This window comes from Myotis davidii, unplaced genomic scaffold, assembly GCF_000327345.1.
Source record: "Myotis davidii unplaced genomic scaffold, ASM32734v1 scaffold323, whole genome shotgun sequence".
NCBI classification, from domain to species: domain Eukaryota; kingdom Metazoa; phylum Chordata; class Mammalia; order Chiroptera; family Vespertilionidae; genus Myotis; species Myotis davidii.
Window position 1 is genome coordinate 5,156,905 of NW_006295491.1, and position 20,408 is coordinate 5,177,312.

At 40.2% G+C, this 20,408-nt stretch overlaps 1 protein-coding gene across 1 annotated transcript in view; it reads right to left on the reverse strand.

Moving 5' to 3' along the window:
- The window catches only part of ARHGAP10 (Rho GTPase activating protein 10), a 253,405-nt gene that overhangs the window by 30,255 nt on the left and 202,742 nt on the right, over positions 1-20,408 (reverse strand). Inside the window, exon 18 of the mRNA XM_006770153.2 lies at positions 10,000-10,144. Within this exon, the coding sequence (XP_006770216.1) occupies positions 10,000-10,144 (145 nt within the window). The remainder of the gene's footprint in view (positions 1-9,999; positions 10,145-20,408) is intronic.

Sequence of the window (20,408 nt, forward strand, 5' to 3'; positions counted from 1 at the left end):
TGAGGATTAACAAAAGAAGAAGAAGAAGAAGAAGAAGAAGAAGAAGAAGAAGAAGAAGAAGCAGCAGCAGCAGCAGCAGCAGCAGCACTATCCATGGTGGCATTAAACAGATGGTGGTATTAAACAGGTAAGATCTATAGAAGAAAAAATAAAATCCTAAGTAAGACAAAAATTAAAGTTGATATATTTTTAGGCCAAAAATCTATTCTTATCCTTCTCAAAACATAGCCCAGAAGATTTATATCATAGTATATTGTACATTAGTTTCTCATAAATGAAGAAGTATACACGGAAGGGGAAGGGGAAAGGGGGGGGGGAGGAGAGAAGAGAAGTTAGTTCCTTCCTTAAACTAATTAGAATAATAAAGATAGGTTAGGGAACTCAAAGTTTGACTTTAAAAGTGAGCTTTTGAATTGCTAATGTAATTGGTACCTCTCTTTAAAGGGCAAAACCAACACTACCACTCAAAGGGAATTCTTTACTTCCATAGAACAGTAGGTGGTAAATGATGACTGTTAAAAAAAACAACACTTTGATCAGAAAATCATCCCTAAGTTTTACATTAGGGAAAGGGGCAGGGGGTACGAGAAATTATCCTGCCAACTGCCCATTAAGGAAAGAAAGCTAATTGTGTTTCTCAGCAGTGGGAGGTGCATGAGAGACAGGTTATAATTGCTGAGTGGAAGGAAAGGTTCCTAAAGTCCCACTTAGCCCCATTCTCGGTTCCACTGCAAGTTAAAGCTATATGTGCTGGGTGGGGGGCAAGATGCCCCAGTTCCTCTCATTCCATTCTGCCCTCGTCAAACAAGACGATCATGAGGAAACTAAGTAACAGGCAGATCCATGACAGGCAGTGGCTAGATGAGACTAATTGAATCAGATAATACAATTTCTCCAGCTGAAATCACTACTGCAAAAGGGAAATGTGACTCTCCATGGAACCTCTCACCTCAATTGCAAAACCACAAAAACAAAACTACATATAGATATGCATCCCCCTCCCCCCAAAATAAATCTGAATAAGAGAAAAGGCAACTCCTGAACTAGAAATTAGCATGTCTCATTAAGACATGAAAAGATGTAATGATATTGCCATAAAAGGATACTGCAGATTTTTTTTTCTATTGTCTAAAGGTTTAAAAAATTAAGCATAATGCTAGCCCCCAAAAGCTATTGCAGCGGTTCTCAACCTGTGGGTTGCGACTCCTTTGGGGGTCGAACGACCCTTTCACAGGGGTCGCCTAAGACCATCGGAAAACGCATATATAATTACATATTGTTTTTGTGATTAATCACTATGCTTTAATTATGTTCAATTTGTAACAATGAAATTGGGGGTCACCACAACATGAGGAACTGTATTAAAAGGTCACAGCATTAGGAAGGTTGAGAACCACTGAGCTATTGGATAGCTAAGATACGCCAAAAGTGTACTCTAGAAAGAGCTGAGGAGGGAATTAGCTGCATTATAATCACATGGCATAAAAACAGATTCTGTCAGAACGTCAGAGCAGCCGCTAACAGGCTTAGGTTACAACTCCAAGAACCACCTCTACTTCTTGGGAAGGCTGACTGAAGTCTGTAGCAATTCAATTATAAGATGAATAAGACAGGTTCGGTTGCAATGTCAACAGAAGTCAAAGCAAATTGCTCTCCTCTATAAAGCAGAGAGCATTTTTATATCGTAATCCCAGACCAGAGGCATTATTTACAGACTGAGACTTCTGCCCACATAAAGAAACAAAAGAGATAACAACCATGTACTATTATGCTTAGGAAACAAAAAGTTAATCAGATACCATCTTCCATAAACTTCTGAGGGAGGCTGACACTGTGACAGCCCAGGAAATTTAGGACAAGCGCTGGGAACAGACTCCAGCCCAGGGAGACGATGAAGGCTACTGGACTCCTAGCCATTTACCTATCCTCCTCCCCCACTATTCTTCTCACATAAGAATGTTAATTACTGCCCGGCCAGTGACCTATGAACCAGGAGATCACGGATGATTCCTGGTCAGTGCACATGCCTGGGGTGCAGGCTCAATCCCCGGTGTGGGGTGTGCAAGAGGCAGTCGATCAATGATTCTCTCTCATCATTGATGTTTCTATCTCTCTCTCTCCCTCTCCCTTCCTCTCTGAAAGCAAGAAAAATACATTTTAAGAAGAGAATGCTAAATACTATCAATCCGCAGATTAAGACACTAGTGACCAATGAACCTATTTATTACACTGGACAGAAACCAAAAGACTCAGTTTCATTTTTATGAAAGTGTATGTTTAAGCCCTCTGCTTCATACATCAGGCCCTCAGGAAAATAGAAGCTAAAATTCTGGAGGATTTACTACCTGGATGGTGTATAGCCATTAACACATTTGTTCTTGGCAAAAAAACACATAAAATTTTATTGCCCCAAACTCATGAGGCGTAGAGGAGAATTTGTCGAGATCATAAAAGACAGAAAGAAGTGACAGAGATTTAAATCCAGGTTAGTCTGAATCCAAACTTAACCACAAATAATTCTACCATTCAATAAAATTCTTCGCTGCCTAAGTATTTCCAGGGATAGAGGCTCCCCAAAATGCTAGGAAAACGTGATTCTGAAAGAGCAGCCCAGGTAGAAGGGGAAAGACATACTGCTCAAACAGGAAATGGCTAAGCAGCAAGTGCTACCCTTTCTCAACATGGTGCCAATAGAGTCTTTTCATGTCAACTCAAGCAAGAGGGACTCCATACCCTTCTTACTAGGGCTCTGCTTTAATTCGTCCCACTTGGAATTGGCCACGCTGAGATAACATCTTCTCCAAGATTTCTGCTTATCTTCCTGGCTACCAAAGAGAATGTTTCAAATCAGTCACTCTTGACAGCCTTTAAAAATTCTATTTCGTTCAGGATAAACAATACTTCGGTTGGTTTGAAAAGATGTTTCTTAGACAGCCTGGCTACCTCCTACGCCGTAAGAGTTTCAAAGAGGGCTATAAAGAGAGTGACAGCTGCCTGCATTCAGAACTAGAAATTAAAATACAAGCTATTAGAAGTGAAGAAAAAAACCCACACTGCAGGGAGACGAGCTTTAAAGAATTTCTCTCTCTCCTATAAATCCCAGTTACCTGCCATGAACTTATTTTCACCACAGAAGCAGCTATGTGCTTTATAAAGGCGTCAAATACACTTTCTCTTCCCCCCTCCAGAGAAAGGGGGAAATGTTCATCCCACGCAGAAGTGGAGTGAAGATTACACAGGAAGTCATATAACAAGTTGCCTTGTGCTTTGTCACTAACGTTGAGGGGCTGGTGTTCTGGAAGGTTCCTGAGGGAGGGCGGTGCAGGGGAGGTGGCTCCCATGATGTATGGGGGCACACCACAACTCAATTCCAGCCCTGAAATTTCTGAGTGCCTTTTCCAACCCATTGATCTCAACATTGTAAAATCGAGTTAAGAAATAATCTGTCTACATATACTGTCATTGATTCAAACCTGGTCTTAGACTTCATTTCACAACACAGTAATTCCATGTCAAGGAATCATAACATTGCAAGAGGTCTTAGCACTCAGAAAGTTATTACCCAGAGCCCACCTTTGAAGTGTCATGCAAAAAAAAAAAAAAAAAGATAAGAATCTGAAGATTACCAAGCTTAAAACTAAGATATGCTTGTGTCTGGGTACTTGGGTTGATTATAATTCTGTGTCAAGAGGATGAGATATGTCTAAAAGGAAACATCCATCGCTATAGCATGTGTCACTAAAAATCCATGTCGACAATGGTTTTAAAGTGGTCCTTCTCATACGTAAGTGTCCTGGTAACATTTTGGGGAGGACAGGGTAGTTGCAATTCACTTACAAAAGCATGTTTTCAGGAAGGCAATTTCTAAAGATCTGGGGAACTGAGATTAGTGAGTACCCAGCCTGTTACCGTGGCCTCACTGACTCCTACAGACAACATTTGTCCTGCTCTGGTTTCAGAGACTGATCCCTATCAGGACATGTTCCTCCTCGGGACAGACGGAGGATGATCATGCTTCACTGCACATTGACAGGTGCATGTTCACATTTTTGCTTATAAGGCTCAGCATCCGCCGCTGCAGCGCTACAATAACACATGTTCAACAGAACGTGCCGCAGTTAGCACCTCCGAGATTAGGGTGGGAAAGTGCCAACCCAACGGTACCCAAGTCAGGCCCACTCTAAAATAGCTGAGATCCTGCCAGTTGAGTTGCAAGAGGAGTTTGGTTTTGATTCACTATAAATCATATTTTGACAATGCCTAAATAAATAAACTGCTCCATCATGTATTTAAAAAGATGGGCACAGAGTACATAATGACCCAAGCAGATACAAATGAGAACAAGTCCTGTGACTGCCTAGTTCTTTTTAAAATTAAAGCTAGTATAAAAGAAGGGAGAGTTTAGTCAAAATTCAGATCGTAATATTCTCTTTCACTTCCAAAAACTTCTTTAAAAAAAAAAGTTTCTGCCTTGAATGAAAAATAACAAAGAATAAACCTCACCGAGCCTCATGAGCTTTCCTCGTATTGGGGGCATTACAATGAACACAAGCCTCTCTGCATAGCAGCAGTAAGGACAAATTTGGAGTGAACAAAGACACAACATACACTGAACATTTTCAGGGTTGCTTCACTACCAGCTCAAGAGAAATAAAAACACAACAAGGTAACTTCAGAATGAAATGAAAGCAACCTTCGGCTTTGCATCTTCTTTTTTAGCAGACAGAGGTCTACCTCATATTATGATATTTCACAACTGACGTAGACAAATCAACTCAGCTTTGAAGTTTGTGAGATTATTCAATGCTACGTAAAAATGAATACAGCTTCTACAAAATAATGAAAGACAAGAATTTCAGTGAATATTTAATAGCTGCTCTATGTAAAGAAATCTAGCTAGATACTATATCCTTTTAAGACCATAATAATCAACAAAGATCCATAGGCAAGTACCTAGAATTTTAAAGTCTTAGTCATATATTACAAAGATGAATAATGAGCGCTGTATATGTGGAATGGCTAAATGTGCTAAAGCCAATTAAAGTCTTTATCAAAGTAAAGATACTAAGTATGGTCAATTAAACTGATCACCTCTCAATGGAGGGTGCAGTGGGGTTAATATGACATAATAAAAGTCATGTCTAAAGCAGAGTTTCTCTCCTACTTCACACCAGTTTGGATTCTCTGATTCCAGACTCATGCTAATAGGCTTGCTGAATCTTTGCAAATAATGACCTTTTGATCCTTCGGATGTTAAACTGAAACCAACTGAGTGTTGCACAGGGTTGCCTATTTGGTACCTCACAGTCTCATACCCTACCAAAGTAGAAGATGAAATAACACACCACAAACCACTTCTCTCAAATACCAAATCTGTGACCAAATCCTAGTGCTGAGAAAATTCCCAGTTATCCACTCTAGGTTCCTGAATCTTGGCAGATAATCTACCAAAGTTTTAAATAAGAATTATTTGTTCTGGATTTTATTAAATTGAATTTACCTTATACTACAGTGAATATATGTGGCGGCGGCGGGGGGCGGGGGGGGAAGGCATCAGGGAAGAGAGGACATATTTGCATTTAAATTTTCTACCAGACTGATATAAACTAAAACATTTGGAAAAATAATCAACCAAACTATACATGGAAAGTAATTCTACTACTATCAATTTTAACAAATACAATAAAAGATTAAACTTTTTGAAACCTTCAAGTAGAGTTGACATTAGATGACTCAGGCTACAAAAACAACATCATTTAAGTTCTAGTGATAAGAATACATGTTTTTTTGAAGGGGTAGAGTTTTCAGTATGCTGAGTCATATTCAATAACATAGTCTTTTAGCATCCTTTCCCTGTATGCTTCCTTTCAAAAGCATATACACCACTTCTCTTCATTTATTTCCCATTTTTTAGAATATGCCAAACATACCCCTATTTTGGTCTCTCCAAAAAAAATTTTTTTTTCACACAACTTAAATGTAACAAATAATTGGGGGGGGGGATGTAAATAATAGTTTTAATTGCTTGATCTTATGACCTCTAAGGTAAAATAAAAGTACTCCATGACCAAAATCACGAGCTTTCCTTATTCTGACAACTTTCAAAAAAAAAAATCTAAGGCTACAATCAAGAATAATTAATGTAAAGTTCTAAAGTACAAAATGTAGACTAAAACATCATATAAATGATGAACATAAAAACAGACTAGAGAACTGAATATCTGACGATCTCTTTTCCCTTACAATCAAATAATGTTTAATTATTATATAACCTAAATATTGTAGCAAACCATCTTCAATATTCCCATAAAAGATGTTCTGAATACCACTTCAACAATTTCTTACCCTTTAATAATCACTTAGCAATCCAAAGATCAAAAGATTAATATACTATGAAGCTGTGATTGAATATTATGATTAAAGTCCTAAAAATGTCAAAAAAAGTAGATGTAATTCTAAGACAAAAGGTCCCTCTTTGGTCATTTCCTTAATGAAATACGGTCTATTCAGTTTGAGTCAATGCACATATTATCAATGGCTTCTTGATTTTTCCTCCCTTTACTTCTCAACATTTGCTTCTTTCAGTCTTTATTAATACTTCCACCTGAGAACAAGTGAGGTATAAGAAAAGGTGCAATTTCAACCAGTTTTACTCCTTATTAGCAACTCTACTGAAAGAGAATGAAAGTGAGAAAAAGAGAGAGAACAAAAAGGTTAGGTGGGTTCAGAAGTTGAAACTAATGTCTAAAAGAAAGCTCTGGAATTACAGATTCATGCCCCTCTTCTGGAAAACAAGGATCTGACTGTAAAACTAATATTTGTATCATATGAAATATGTCTTAAACAAGCCCCCAATAAAGATTAAACATTTATGGGCAAGAAAAAAATCTCTACAAAGGAGCCAAAAACACAATGAAAAAAAAAGAAACGCTTCTTCAATAAATGGTGCTGGGAAAATTGGAAAGCCACATGCAAAAGAATGAAACTCGTCTGCTCTGTGTCACCATATACAAAAATTAACTCAAAATGGATCAAAGACCTAAATATAAGACGTGAAACAATAAATCACATAGGAGAAAATACAGGTACTAAATTTACAGACCTTGGTCTTAAGAGAGGATTTTATGAATTTGGCAAGGGAAGTAAAGCAAAAATTAATGAATGGGACTATATCAAACTAAAAACCTTCTGCATAGAAAAAAGAACCTTTCAACAACAAAAAGACAACCAACCGAATGGGAGAAGGTATTGCAAACAACACCTGTGATAAGGGGCTAATATCCAAAATATATAAAGAACTCGTATAATTCAACAACAAAAATAAATAGTCTAATTAAAAAATAGGCAGAGGACCAGAACAGACACTTTTCCCAAGAAGGCATACAAATGGCCAACAAACTATAAAAAAATTGCTCAACTTCACTAGCTATTCGGGAAAATGCAAATCAAAACTACAAAGTGACACCAATTCACACCTGTGAGAATGGCTGGCTATTATCAAAAAGGCAAGTAATAATACTCAATCATAAGAAAAGATGAAATACTGCAATTTGTGACAACATGGATGGATATGGAGAATATCATGCTAAGCGAAATAAGTCATACAGAAAAGGCAATAGCCATACGACTTCATTCATGTGTGAGATATAAAACTGAAAGCAACAAATGAACAAATAAGACAGACAACAGTATGGTGGTTACCAGAAGGTAATGGGGGTGGGAGAGTAGTAAAGGGGATCAAATATATGATGACAAGGAGATTTAACTTGAGGTGGTGGGCACATAATGCAACATGCAGATGTTGTAGTATAGAACTATACACTTGAAACCTATAATGTTATTAACCAATGTCACCTCAATAAATTTAATTTTTTAAGAATAAAATCACCCATAAAAATTAGAAATCTTTAAAATTTTAAAAATCTTTAAAAACCTCATAGCCCCCAATGTTATTATAGGAAGCAATCTGAGACCTTCTGTAGACACCCCCAAGTCAGCTGAGTTGAAGACACTGTCACTTGCTTGCACAGATCTTTGGATATTAACAACCTAGACCCATGGTCGGCAAACTGCGGCTTGCGAGCCACATGCAGCTCTTTGGTCCCTTGAGTGTGGCTCTTCCACAAAATACCACATGTGGGCGCACATACAGTGCGATTGAAACTTCATGGCCCATGTGCAGAAGTCGGTTTTCGGCCTGGGCGAGTCTATTTTAAAGAAGTACTGTTGATATTTGGCTCTGTTGACTAAATGAGTTTGCCGACCACTGACCTAGACATTTGATTACATAGCTGCTTATGATAAAGATGCTGTATTGGTTTCTATCTTCATTCCCTTCCTCTCTTTGACAATAATCCCACACTGCCAAACCAATATAACTTCTGTAGCTTTCAAGAATAATAAATGAAAGATGCCAAAAACAAAGAGGATGAGAAGAGGAAGACAAATGAAGACTAATTTCAAAATCAGAAAATGTCCTCAGCAGGGGTGAAGTCCCACAACAAAAGTCACAATTGCAGACAGGCACACTGAAAACACAGGCTTTTGAGACCATGATCATTGCCTTCTCCACATCCATAACCATATGGCTACAAATCAGCAATTGGTGTTCTCTACCTGGCTCACCATCTTGTTTTGCAGGAATTCATGTTTAAAATTCAAATTTCCAGACTCTCTGTAAAAACTAGGCAATCTGGCCAGTGTTGCAAGGCGGTTAGTGTCGGCCTGCCCACTGGAGGGTTGAGGGTTTGATTTTTGGTCAAAGGCACATACCTGGGTTGCAGGTCAGGGTGTGCACAGGAGGTAACTAATCAATGTGTCTCTCTCATAGATGTTTCTGTTTCTCTCTCTCTCTCTCTCTCTCTCTCTCTCTCTCTCTCTCCTCTCCACTCACCCTCTCCCTTCCACTCTCTCTTAAAAAAAACAACTAGACAATCTGGCAACATTGAGACAACATGATTACATGACAAGAATTAGCCTGGCCCTACCCCATTTGCTCAGTGGTTAGAGTGTCAACCTGAAGGATCATGGGTTCGATTCCCCATCAAGGACGCGTAACTTAATTGCAGGCTCCGTCTCCCACCCCTGTTGGGATGTGTGGGAGAGGCAACCAATCAATGTGCCTCTCTCTTTTTGTCTCTTCCCCTTCTTTCCATTCTCTCAAAAAAAAACAAAACAAAAAACAATGGAAAAAAGAATTAAAAAAAATAATCAGCCAGAACATCATAGCCCAAGTGGGACTTGAGAACTTACATTTGCCAGAATCCGATTGCAGCTCAGTTCACTCAGCCTAGCCCCTAAAAACAGGTCAATCTGCCACTCCTGCCATACGATCAGATACCTGCCTTATGAGAAAGGCAGAAACATGGAGCAAGTAAGGTGCATAAGCCATAACCCCAGGGCTGCGGTGAACTGTGCCTTCAATATAAATGCATTTAACATCAGACTTCTCTCATAAAAGATCTGCTTTAATTTTAGTTCCCCTTCCATTTGTCTCAGGATTATATAACCTCACAGGAGGTCACACAAGTCTCCCAAAAAAGAAAGTTAAGCTGTCTTTTAAAAATATAAAAAGAACCATGCATAACAAAGACAAACACAAAACTGAAACTTACTTCTCTCCCAGACAGGAAAGCATTACCCTCCCTGTTAATCTCAGAAAAATCTTCAGGGAAAAAGAAATTGAAACACAAAGAATGGCCCTGGCTGGGTAGCTCAGTTGGTCAGAGCGTCATCCCCAGACACCAATATTGCTGGTTCAATCCCCAGTCAGGGCACATTCAAGAATCAACCAATGAATGCATAAATAAGTGGACCAACAAATCAGTGTTTCTCTTTCTCTCTGTGTGTCTCCCCACCCTCCATCTCTCTCTAAAAAATCATTTAAAAAAAAATAACACAACCATACACAGAATGGAAAACCATGGCCTTTCCAGAGGACATATGATATGCCATATTCTCAACATGCTGTCAAGCAGAAAAATATAATGAACATCTTACCATCTTCCAGCTGAAGACAGAGATTATACACAGCCACAGGTCTCTTGGTCCTCTGGCCTTGTCTCTTCGATTGTCTTGGTGGAGCATTTGGGGGTGACTGGGAGACTGATTCAGGGGGTGTGGCATCAGGCAGCGTCCGAAAAATCTGCCACCAAAGTGCAAAGGACATTAATTGTTTCCCCTGAACAGAAACTTGTGTACTCCAACAGTAAACCAGCACCAAACAACATTTGATCTGGAGCTCATCCAAAACAGGATGCAGCCAAAAATCCATTCCTTCAAGTTTTGGGTATAAGTCGTAAGTCTTTCTAAATAAAATTTCTCATTAAAATTAAGTCAAAGTAATATCAAATCATTACATTTCAAAATAAATTAATCCCCAAACTAAACAACTATAATTATCTTTACCAGCTGTAGACAATACCACAGCTCTTCACCCATAAAAAAAGTAGCCAGAAAAAATTATTAAGAACAAATATCCCCTTACATTTCACACAGGGTTATATTTATGCCAAAAAGCTTGTCTCAAAATTTCAAACTACACAAACAAAAACATAGGACTGCAAATATTTTTTACATGTTTAAAAATAGCTGGTGCTTATGAAATTACCTTTCAGATTCCCACATACATTTTTCATAAACTGTTTTATAGATCTTATCAATTCACTTAAATTCTCTCCAACTCCTCTTAATAATTCCCCCTCCACTTATGAAACCTAGAATATTAGCACCTTGATTATCCACAGTGACATTCATATATCAGCAAGACAAAGCAATTTGTGCCATAAAGGGAAGTATGTCATACAGGTGACTTCTAACAGAGCTTTCATGGCTGCTGAGAACTGAGTTCAGAGGCTTCCTGTCCCCCCAAAACACTGAAGATCCTTCGGCCTTCAGTAAAGTTATAAAATAAAATATTTAAAGACAACAAGCTAACCTACACGGCATCCTTAGAGAGCTGATGTTCCTCAAGTGGAAGCAAGAAAAGGGAAGAAAGCCAGCTACCGTTCAACAAAACATAAATATCTATAATAATAAAAGGGTAATATGCTACTTAGACCAGACGTCATTCCGATGTCATTCTAGATGTTTTTCCTGACAAAGCCGGGGCCAGAGGGAAGCCAGCCCGGGTCCTTGATGTCCACTGGTGGCCGGAGGAGGGAAGCCCAGGTCCCCGGTGCCAGAGGGAAGCCGGTGCCTGGGCTCAGGGGCAAGCCGGATCCCGGGTACCAGAGGGAAGCTGGTGCCGGCAGAATGCCGGCAGACGGGAAGGAAGGCCTACTCTTGCACGAATTTTCATGCATCGGGCCTCTAGTAAAATGATAAAAGGCACGGTGTGAAAAGTGCCACTGTTGCAAGGAAATTATATTTGTGCATTTGAACACAAACAGCCATATGACCTGTGTGTATGAGTGAGGGTATCACATATTGGTATCATATTTAATAACAGACAACCGTATCTAAGTTACAATCATAGGGTCTAAAAGTCCTCATCTAAAAACTATTATATGCCAATATAAACGAACAGGTGACAAGTTAGGTTGAATAGAGTAGGTTGAAGGCAAGAGAAGATGGGAAAACTTAATTCCACTGAAATAAAACAGCACTTGTGTGTGACCAACATTTGAAATAGCCCCTTGACTTACTTATGTTTGATCTTAACAAATATAACAAAAGCCTCTCAGATGTTACTGGACTAGGAAACCAAACAAAGCAAAGAGCCAAAACCTAAATAAATCGTAGAAAAGTTGTATCCCAAGAACTGGCACTGCAGAGCTGATCAACTTCCAACCAGAACTTCCTTGAAGATCACCAGACTGGAATGGTGCAAACGGTGACAATTTTTCCTCCTGCAATTCCTCCTCCTCCAATTCCAATCACTCCTTCAGATTCCAATTCCTCCTTCAATTCCAATTCCTACTCCTCCAATTCCAATTCATCCTTCAATTCCAATTCCTCCTCTTCCAATTCCAACTCCTCCTCCTCTAATTCCAATTCTCCCTCTCCTCCCCCTCCTCTTGGTCTTTCTCCTTCCCCGCCTTCTTCCTCTTCCACCATCACCACCACTTCAAGGGGCTTGGGTGCGTGGGATGAGAGAGTGAGGAGTGAGGCATGGTGGTGGTCCCAATTTGCAGAGTTGGACTACAAGCACAACAGGACCCAGGATTGTGACTCCTGCCAAATACAACAACCTGGAGGCACCTCGAGGTCACTATGTTAAGTGAAATAAGTCATACAAAGAAAGACAAAGATTTTATGATCCACTTACATGTGGAATCTAAAAAAAAAAAAAAAGAAAAGAAAAAAAGAAAACCTCAAAAAAAAAATAGGGAACAGACTGGTGGTTGTCAGAGGCAGGCACTGTGGGGAGAGGGGAAAATGGGTGAAGGTGGTCAAAGTACAAATTTCTTCCAGTTATAAGTTACAGCATGGTGACTATAGTTAACAATACTAGCATATTGTATATTTTAAAGTTGCTAAGAAAGTAGATCTTAAAGTTCTTATCACAAGAAAAAAAGGTGGCCCTAGCCTGTTTGACTCAGTGGATAGAGCATGGGCCCACAGATTGAGAGGTCCTGAGTTATGATCCCAGTCAAGGGCACATACCTCAGTTGTAGGCTCAATGCCGAGCCCTGGTCAGAGCGTGTGCAGGAGGCAACCAATTGACGTGTCTCTCTCACATCGATATTTCTCTCTCTGTCTCTAAAAAAAAAGAGTCAATGGAAAAATATCCTGGGGTAAGAATTAATTTTAAAAAATGTGTAACTATGTGAGGTGATGTTGACGATTAACTAATCTCAATATCCACATATATCAAATAATTATGTTGTGCACCTGAAACTAGTACAATGTTGTCAATTACATCTCAATAAAACTGGGGTGAAAAAACACACACAAGAATATCTGGGAATTGGGGACTGGGCTTTCCAGTTTTTTGTTTTCTTGGGTTTGCATTTTAAAACTCCCCAGGTGATTCTTTGTGTAGCCACTGGTGAAAACTGCCCATTTAGATGTCATTCCACTGCATTCGATGCTTGTCTTGGATGGATCAAAGTCCAAATCAAAACACCAGAAAAATTATTTCAGAAAAATTGGCACTGGACATATGCAATCAATTCCTTGGACCTTCCCAAATCTTGATTAGGCTTAAAATGTTTCAAAGATTCTAAAGACCAACTACTCCTTCAAGAAATTCTATGTCATGTTGCATTTCAAAGAACTAACCTATCAGTCAGATTATGTGGTAGCAAAGCAAAGATGATAATTTGAGAAGGAACTATCCTGGCTTTTAAGTCTTCCTAGCTATGGAAGCTTGGACATATTAAAACACTAAGTACCTCATTTTCTCATTTGTGTAATGAGGACCATAAAACCTACGTCTTAAATTATTTCAGGGATTAAATGAAATAATGTTTATAAAGTGTTTAGTACAGCACTTGGCACATGGTAACCAGAAATAAATGGTGGTTACTGGTATTTGTAAAATGCTCACATCATCTATAATAATAAAAGCATAACATGCTAATTACACCAGACATCCTTCCGGATGTCCTTCTGGGCAACCTTCTGAACAAAGCCGGGGCTGTGAGGGAAGCCTGGGTCTCGGGTGCCTGCCAGCGGCCAGAGGGAAGCCCAGTTCCCAGGTGCCTGCCAGTGGCCAAATGGAAGCCTGGGTCCTGGGTGCCAGAGGGAAGCTGGTGCTGGCAGCCAGGGGAAGGAAGGCCTGCTCTTTCACGAATTTCATGCACTGGGCCTCTAGTGATAATATAAGTGGACACAGACCTTCATTACTCAATTCAGCCACTGTTTTGAAAAGGCACTAATTTGTTGAGATTTTAAATATTCCTCAAATTCAGTGTTTGGTTAGTCTAAAGGTTGTTATTCTAAAGTATTTGTGGAACAAAATTCATCAAGCACTGAGCCAAGAGAAGCAATAGAAGAACATCTTTCAAATTTCCCAAGTCACCTAGAATCATACAATTGTTTTGTGTATTTATTTCTGCACTTCAATGCTAGGAGATTTTTTGTTGTTAATCCTCACCCTAGGATATATTTTTCATCGATTTGAGAGGGAGAGAGAGAGAGAGAGAGAGAGAGAGAGAGAAGAGTGTGTCATCCATAAATATAACATTGATTTCCCAATTCTAGAACCACTGTGTGGATACAAATGCCTCTGCCACTCAGGTCTCTTGCCAAAATCTTTTGACTCTCCTAACTTCCCTAGGACCCAGTGTTGTGTTACCTTTGTTCTAGGCCAGATGAACTCATCTCAACCAACGCTAAGAAGCAAGAGATCAAGTCTACTCAAAACTTATTCTTTTTCAGGGTAGCAAGTTCCCTCGCTGCTCCTACGTATTCATAACACAAGAAAAACTCAAACCAGACAATCCAATGACAAAAAACAAACCCCACGCGTAGGTGTGTCAGGGAAGCAGGCGCTGACTCAGGTCTCCTCAGGGTGTGAGCGCAAACACAAGTCTGGCACCACTGTTCGGAGTCACAGATTCCTCAGATTCAACAATCTGGATGCCAATGCCCATGGGACTCAGCCACACACAGAAATATCGCCCCAGGTCCCTCTGCTCCGCTCCCGGGGGCCACGTGTGGAGATGACTGGGCCACTTCTGCCAGAAATACTTTGCAAACAATAGGAAGTAAGGATGTGGCTGGAAGTGTGGCTTTGTACTCAATTCAAACCTGCAACATTTGAGTCAGCTGAATGAATAAATACTATGGTTAAAAGAAACTAAGGAGGATGAGGTCATTCTTTTTTTAAAAAATATGTTTTACCGAAGAGTTCACTGGTCTTCATTATGGTGAGAAGACCGTAACTATGCTTGTATATTCCTGTCATCTTGAATAATGACAGTTGCACCCACTGGATACTTGCAATATGCCTGACATACACCAAGTGTCTTACCTACGAAGATTTGAATCCAGATTTTCTGATTCTAGTGTGCATGTCTTAGACACCACACTCCCCTGCCTCTGATGTTACCCAGTCATATTACACCCCATTCACTTTATATCCTCTTTGGTGATGCTGTATCTAACACAACAGACAGAGGTGTAACCAGAAGGCAGCTGGAAATCAATACACACTTGCCTTAGTAAACCTTTAACATAGAAAGGAGGGACAAAAAGAGTATTTCCAATCTCCTTTCTAAAACATGTCACTACAAAATGGCCAAATATTACTTTCAGCTCCAAGGCAGCCTCAACCTCCATCCACAACGTAACTTCAGAGTTTAGCCCCCATGTGAACAGCACACAGAGAGCTCTGAAAACTCTCCAGCCATCTGTTCCTGAATCCGCACTGCCCCATGACTAAATATGGGTCTTTTATGGAAAAGTTAACTAGATTTGGTAATGGGGACTGACAGTAAAATACCAGTTGGGTTCAGGCTTGGTGCTGGAAATGTACTAAGTTTTCATGTTGGTTCTGGTTCATTAAAATTCAGGACCTCAGAGCTGAAACTTAGCCTAGTTATCACTTAAGCCAACCCCTCTATTTCACAGTTGACTAAACTGAGGCCCCTATGATTACAGATTTGTTCATATTAACACCACTAGTTAGTGGCTTTCCCCCCAGACCAAGGTCTCAACGCCAACTTCTATTTCCCCTCTTGCTGGCTCTGGCCCTTTCTAGCAGACTACTTTATGCATGTACTTTCTCATCAGGGGAAGTTTTGCTCAATAGTTGAAATTCTTCAAAGCGCTTTCAGACGCATTATCTGATGCAAGCCTGGACACAGAGACCTGTGAAGCTGACACTGAAGCATGTTATAGGATCTTGTTCCACTGCGTCCCAGGAGAATGGAAGGGGCAGGAGACATTCCCATTGTAACAGTCATTCATCCAGAAGTTCAGGTTTGATTATGCCCTGACTTACAATGAGTGTTTTTTTTTTTTAAAAAAAAACAACTTCAATTTTGGCTTATAATAAAATAAAATAAAAGGAGATGAAGAAGAAGAAAGAAAAGCAAAAGGAGTACTTATTGGAATTTACAAAACTGGTAGGCTTTCTGGTTTTCTTTTTCTTTCAAACTTTGAGCTTTAATTTCAGGAAACATTTCAGACCCTTTCCTAAGTGCCAGTGGGTTAGACCACATTGATTTCTATGGCACTCTATTCAATGGAGTAACACATACCAGACTTTGGTGTCTGGCTTCAAGATTTCAATAAATGACAACTTATCAACCAGACTATAAAATTAAAATGAGCCCAGAACTACCTACCCCAAACCATGAGTATTTTCAATGGCATTAACTGTGGTGTAACTGGTTTCTCAGTGCCCTGGTTTTTCTAATGTTAAAAAACAACAACCACCGAGGAATAAGAATACATAACTGTAATAGTATAATGGGAACCCAATGGCACTAAGTAACTTTTCTACTCCTCACTAAATAACATCCTCCCTAACAGACATAAGGTGAACCTCTCCCGATTAACCCAAGGCTACATCATACATCACTCTTATATTTGGGATGAACATATAACCCCAATTATAAAATGTTGTTTTCTGGTGTGCAAACCTTTAAACACGCTGGGTGCAATTTTATCAATTTGCACCTGCAAAGGTTTGGAAAATGAAGCATACACTTTCCAAAGTCAGAAGAAAACACTTGCCCAAACATAGCTGTGGCTTTGACTTTCATAACCCAAATGTCTACAAGTATCCTTCCCTGAATAAAGAGCTGATGCTGAGCTAGAATTGTTTCCATTGCTATGTCCTCTGCTAACAAGCAAACGAAGCTTGCATTTTGGCAAAGCCTAGAAAACCATTAAAGAAATATAGCTATTCTATGTCAACTAGAAGACATACTCCATGCATGATATTCCTTTGTTTTTTTCTTTTCCTCCTCATCCTTCAATTTGGGTGAACAACTTCTCCCAAGGTTCTTTTTCTTCTCCCCCTTTCCATTTCTTCTTTCCAGGACTCAGGCCTCCCTTAGAAGTCACTCGGTCCTATACCAGCACAGAGAACCACAACACAGGAAGCCTACCATTTACAGTCCCCAAAGGCCTGGGGACCCACAGGGAGAGGCCTCCCCAACCTAGGGCTAGCTCGAGCCATGAGGAAAAGCAGGACCCTGCCTCAATGTTAACTATGAAACTTTAAACTGAATATAAGTAAACGCATTTAGAATGGACTCATTATCTTTTGAAATTTTCAAGGAAGATGACATTTTTCTTTTGGAAAATAAGCGATGACCCCACAGGATAGTTATCAGCCTTCACGTTTAATCACTGCTCCTAAAATTTGGTTGGTTTACATTTTTTATTGACAATTTTTCCCCAAAATTATAATTTATTCACGTTACAAAAGTGATAACTAATACACTTATATTCCTTGTAGAAATTTTGGTAAACACCAAACAAAGCCCTTTGAAGAAGATAAAATCTAAAAAGGTTAACGTTTACATTCTTGGACTTACACGTCAGCATGGGACTCGCTGATTTGCAGGTAGAGTAGCTGTATCTGAGCTGCCAAAGTTAGGACTTCCTTCACCTGATCCCACCTCGCCTGGGACCAGCTCTGACCCATATTTCCAAAAGTGATGAATGGTGCAGCACCTACACGTTTAGAAAGCAGCTGCAGGACGGCTTGCAAAATGTGTGCTTCGGCAAGAGCCATGAAAAAAGTCAACGTGGACGGTAAGGCCACCACCACTTGTCACGACTGGTAAACTGATGACATCTTAGACAGGACGAACTAAATACACCTGCAAGGAAGGTGATGCTACTCCCGACTGCGCTCCTCACTGACTGAGCCACACAGGGCATTGCGTTCTATTGTGCGGCAAAAGTCACAGAGAAACAGAAGTGTCTGCAGTGGAATGTGAAAATTCTAATCTCCAGCACCAACAAGTAGCGTGATTCTTCACACCAACAAGCAATTATCCAACACAACTGGGTGTCCCAAGGTTCTACACAACTCTGACACTCTACCTAGAGATAGCATCAGATCCCACAGGTTAAGTGCTCAGTCCCCACAAGACTGTCCCCGCTCAGATGCCAGTCACAAGCCCAAGTTGTTATCTGTGCTTCTGATCAACTGGCTGTGAATCAGAGGTTCCAGCAACCTCCTCCTTGGGTTCAATTAACCTGCTAGAGCAGCTCATGGGCCTCATGAAAGCCAGCTCCTCACTAGATAACTGGTTTAACAAAGGATATCAGAGAATATGAATGGACAGCCCAATGAAGAGACATACAGGGTGAGCTTCTGTCCTGGTGGAGTTTGGGGACTGGCACAGCAGCATTTAGAAGCCTCTGGTTCCTCAACCTAGAAGCTCTCCAAACCCTGTCCTTGGGTTTTTATGGAGCTTCATTACTCAGGAATGATTAAATCATTATTGCCCATTGGAGACTGATTCTACCTCCAACCCATCCCGCCTCCCTCAAATTAAGGGGTGGGGCTGAAAATTACAATTTTCTATTCGGGGTTGGTTTCCCTGGCAACAAGCCCCAACTTTTGGTGCCTTCCAAAGCTATCTTATTAATCTAAACCCAGTTGTGGTGGAAAGCAGCTTGTCATGAATATTAAGACGCCCATTTCATTCACCTTTATGGATCTGAAGTGTTTTCAGGCACTGAAGATAAGAGACAAAATATAGTGAAGATGCTCCCTTTGCTCTTATCGCTGAGGAAATTATAAGGGTTTGGGGAGCTGCGAGCCAGGAACTGTGGATGAAGAACCAAATATATATTTCTTATTGCAAATCACATCACACAGTATGATCTGATGGTGAGAAGTTCAAAACAAAGTCATACAACTAAAGGGCCAGAAGAGATATCCATCAGGTCGCAGTACCAATTTTCAGATTCTAAACACACTGTCATGTGGAAGAGGGAGTCACCTGGTATGGGTCCCAGAGCTTAAAACCAGGGCTAATGGGTTGAGAATATAAGGCATATGTCAACTGAATATGAGGGAGAAAGACCTTCTGAACTGGTGAAGTTACACAACTCTTCGGCAGGTTAATTTGGGAGATAATGAGCTTCATGTCTTCAAAGTTTTCCAAGGTAAGACCAGGGTCATTGCAAAGATGTCCAAACACTGGCTGAAGGGCTTGACTGGGTTGATTCATGAATCTATGAGAGAAACTACGTATGAAATCCCAAAAGATGGCCTCATTCACCAAACTATTTGAGCCTAGCGACTCCCTCTTCTCAGAAGCAAGCCCGTCAAGCTGATCTGCCCCCTTTTCTGCAGGACAAGAGAACCTTTCCCCACCTCCTGATCACTGCACCATGCTGAGACCTGAGCTTTCTCCTTTCCCGACTTCAAGTCAGCCATACTCTGGGTTCTGTGGGTTCCCATTACATTTGCAATGCATGGCTGATACGCCACAGGGATGCCCTATTTAGGGAGTAATCTCCAGAATCTTAACATTCCTTTTATTCTGGTTTTCTCTTTCCAAAAAAAAAAAAAGAATCTGTCAGATATTAGCATGTACATGAAAAGGCTTTGTAAACTGTTACCATTTCACAAATACAATCACAAAAAAATAAAGCCATCCTTTTTTGGCTCCCAAAATACTATAACCTTATTCTTCCACAGAAGTTTTTTTGTAGAAGAATGTGGTAATTAGCTCCCTGAAGTTTACTAAGAGCCACAGCACCTACAGGCATTTTAACCTCATTTTCCTATATCCTATTATGCAAATGTATATAAACAAACAAACAAATACTATGCAGGTACTATAGTAGTACTGAGCCAGTTCCCAAAAAGTCCAGAGATTCCCATGGATAAGTCAACTGTGTGTGTTGAGGGAAAAGAGAGAGGACAGGGCAGGTGGAACTCTGAGCCAGGTGGCTGAAGCTCTACAATTGCTATCAAAGTGGGGAGAATAATTAATCACCTACACACCCTGCACTGTATTTTCTGTTTTTAAATATTTTTTATTGATTTTTACGGGGGGGGGGGGGGGGGGGAGGGATAGATAGAAACATCAATGAGAGAGAAACTTCATCTATCAGCTGCCTCCTGCATGCCCCCTACTGGAGATTGAGCCCACAACCTGGGCATGTGCCCTGTCCTGGATTCGAACTGGCAACCTCTTGGGTCTTGGGTCGATGTTAACCGCTTAGCTACACTGGCCGGGCTGTATTTTCATTTTTAGACTTTTTATTGTGTGGGGGGAAAAAATTCAGATAACATGTTGTTGCTCTTTAAATACATAACCTTTAAAAAAATTCCCTTTCCCACCTAAAAAAATACTGCTCTGGAGGTCAACAGGGAAACAGAATTCACTAAACAAAAATTCATTTTCAGTGAAATAGTGGGACATTCCTTCTGTGCACTGCTGCATAACGACCTCTCCAAAGCTTAGCGGTATCAAACCACCACCATTTTATTATGCTCGTAATTTCCTGGCTCAGGAGTGTGGGCAGGGCATAGCAGG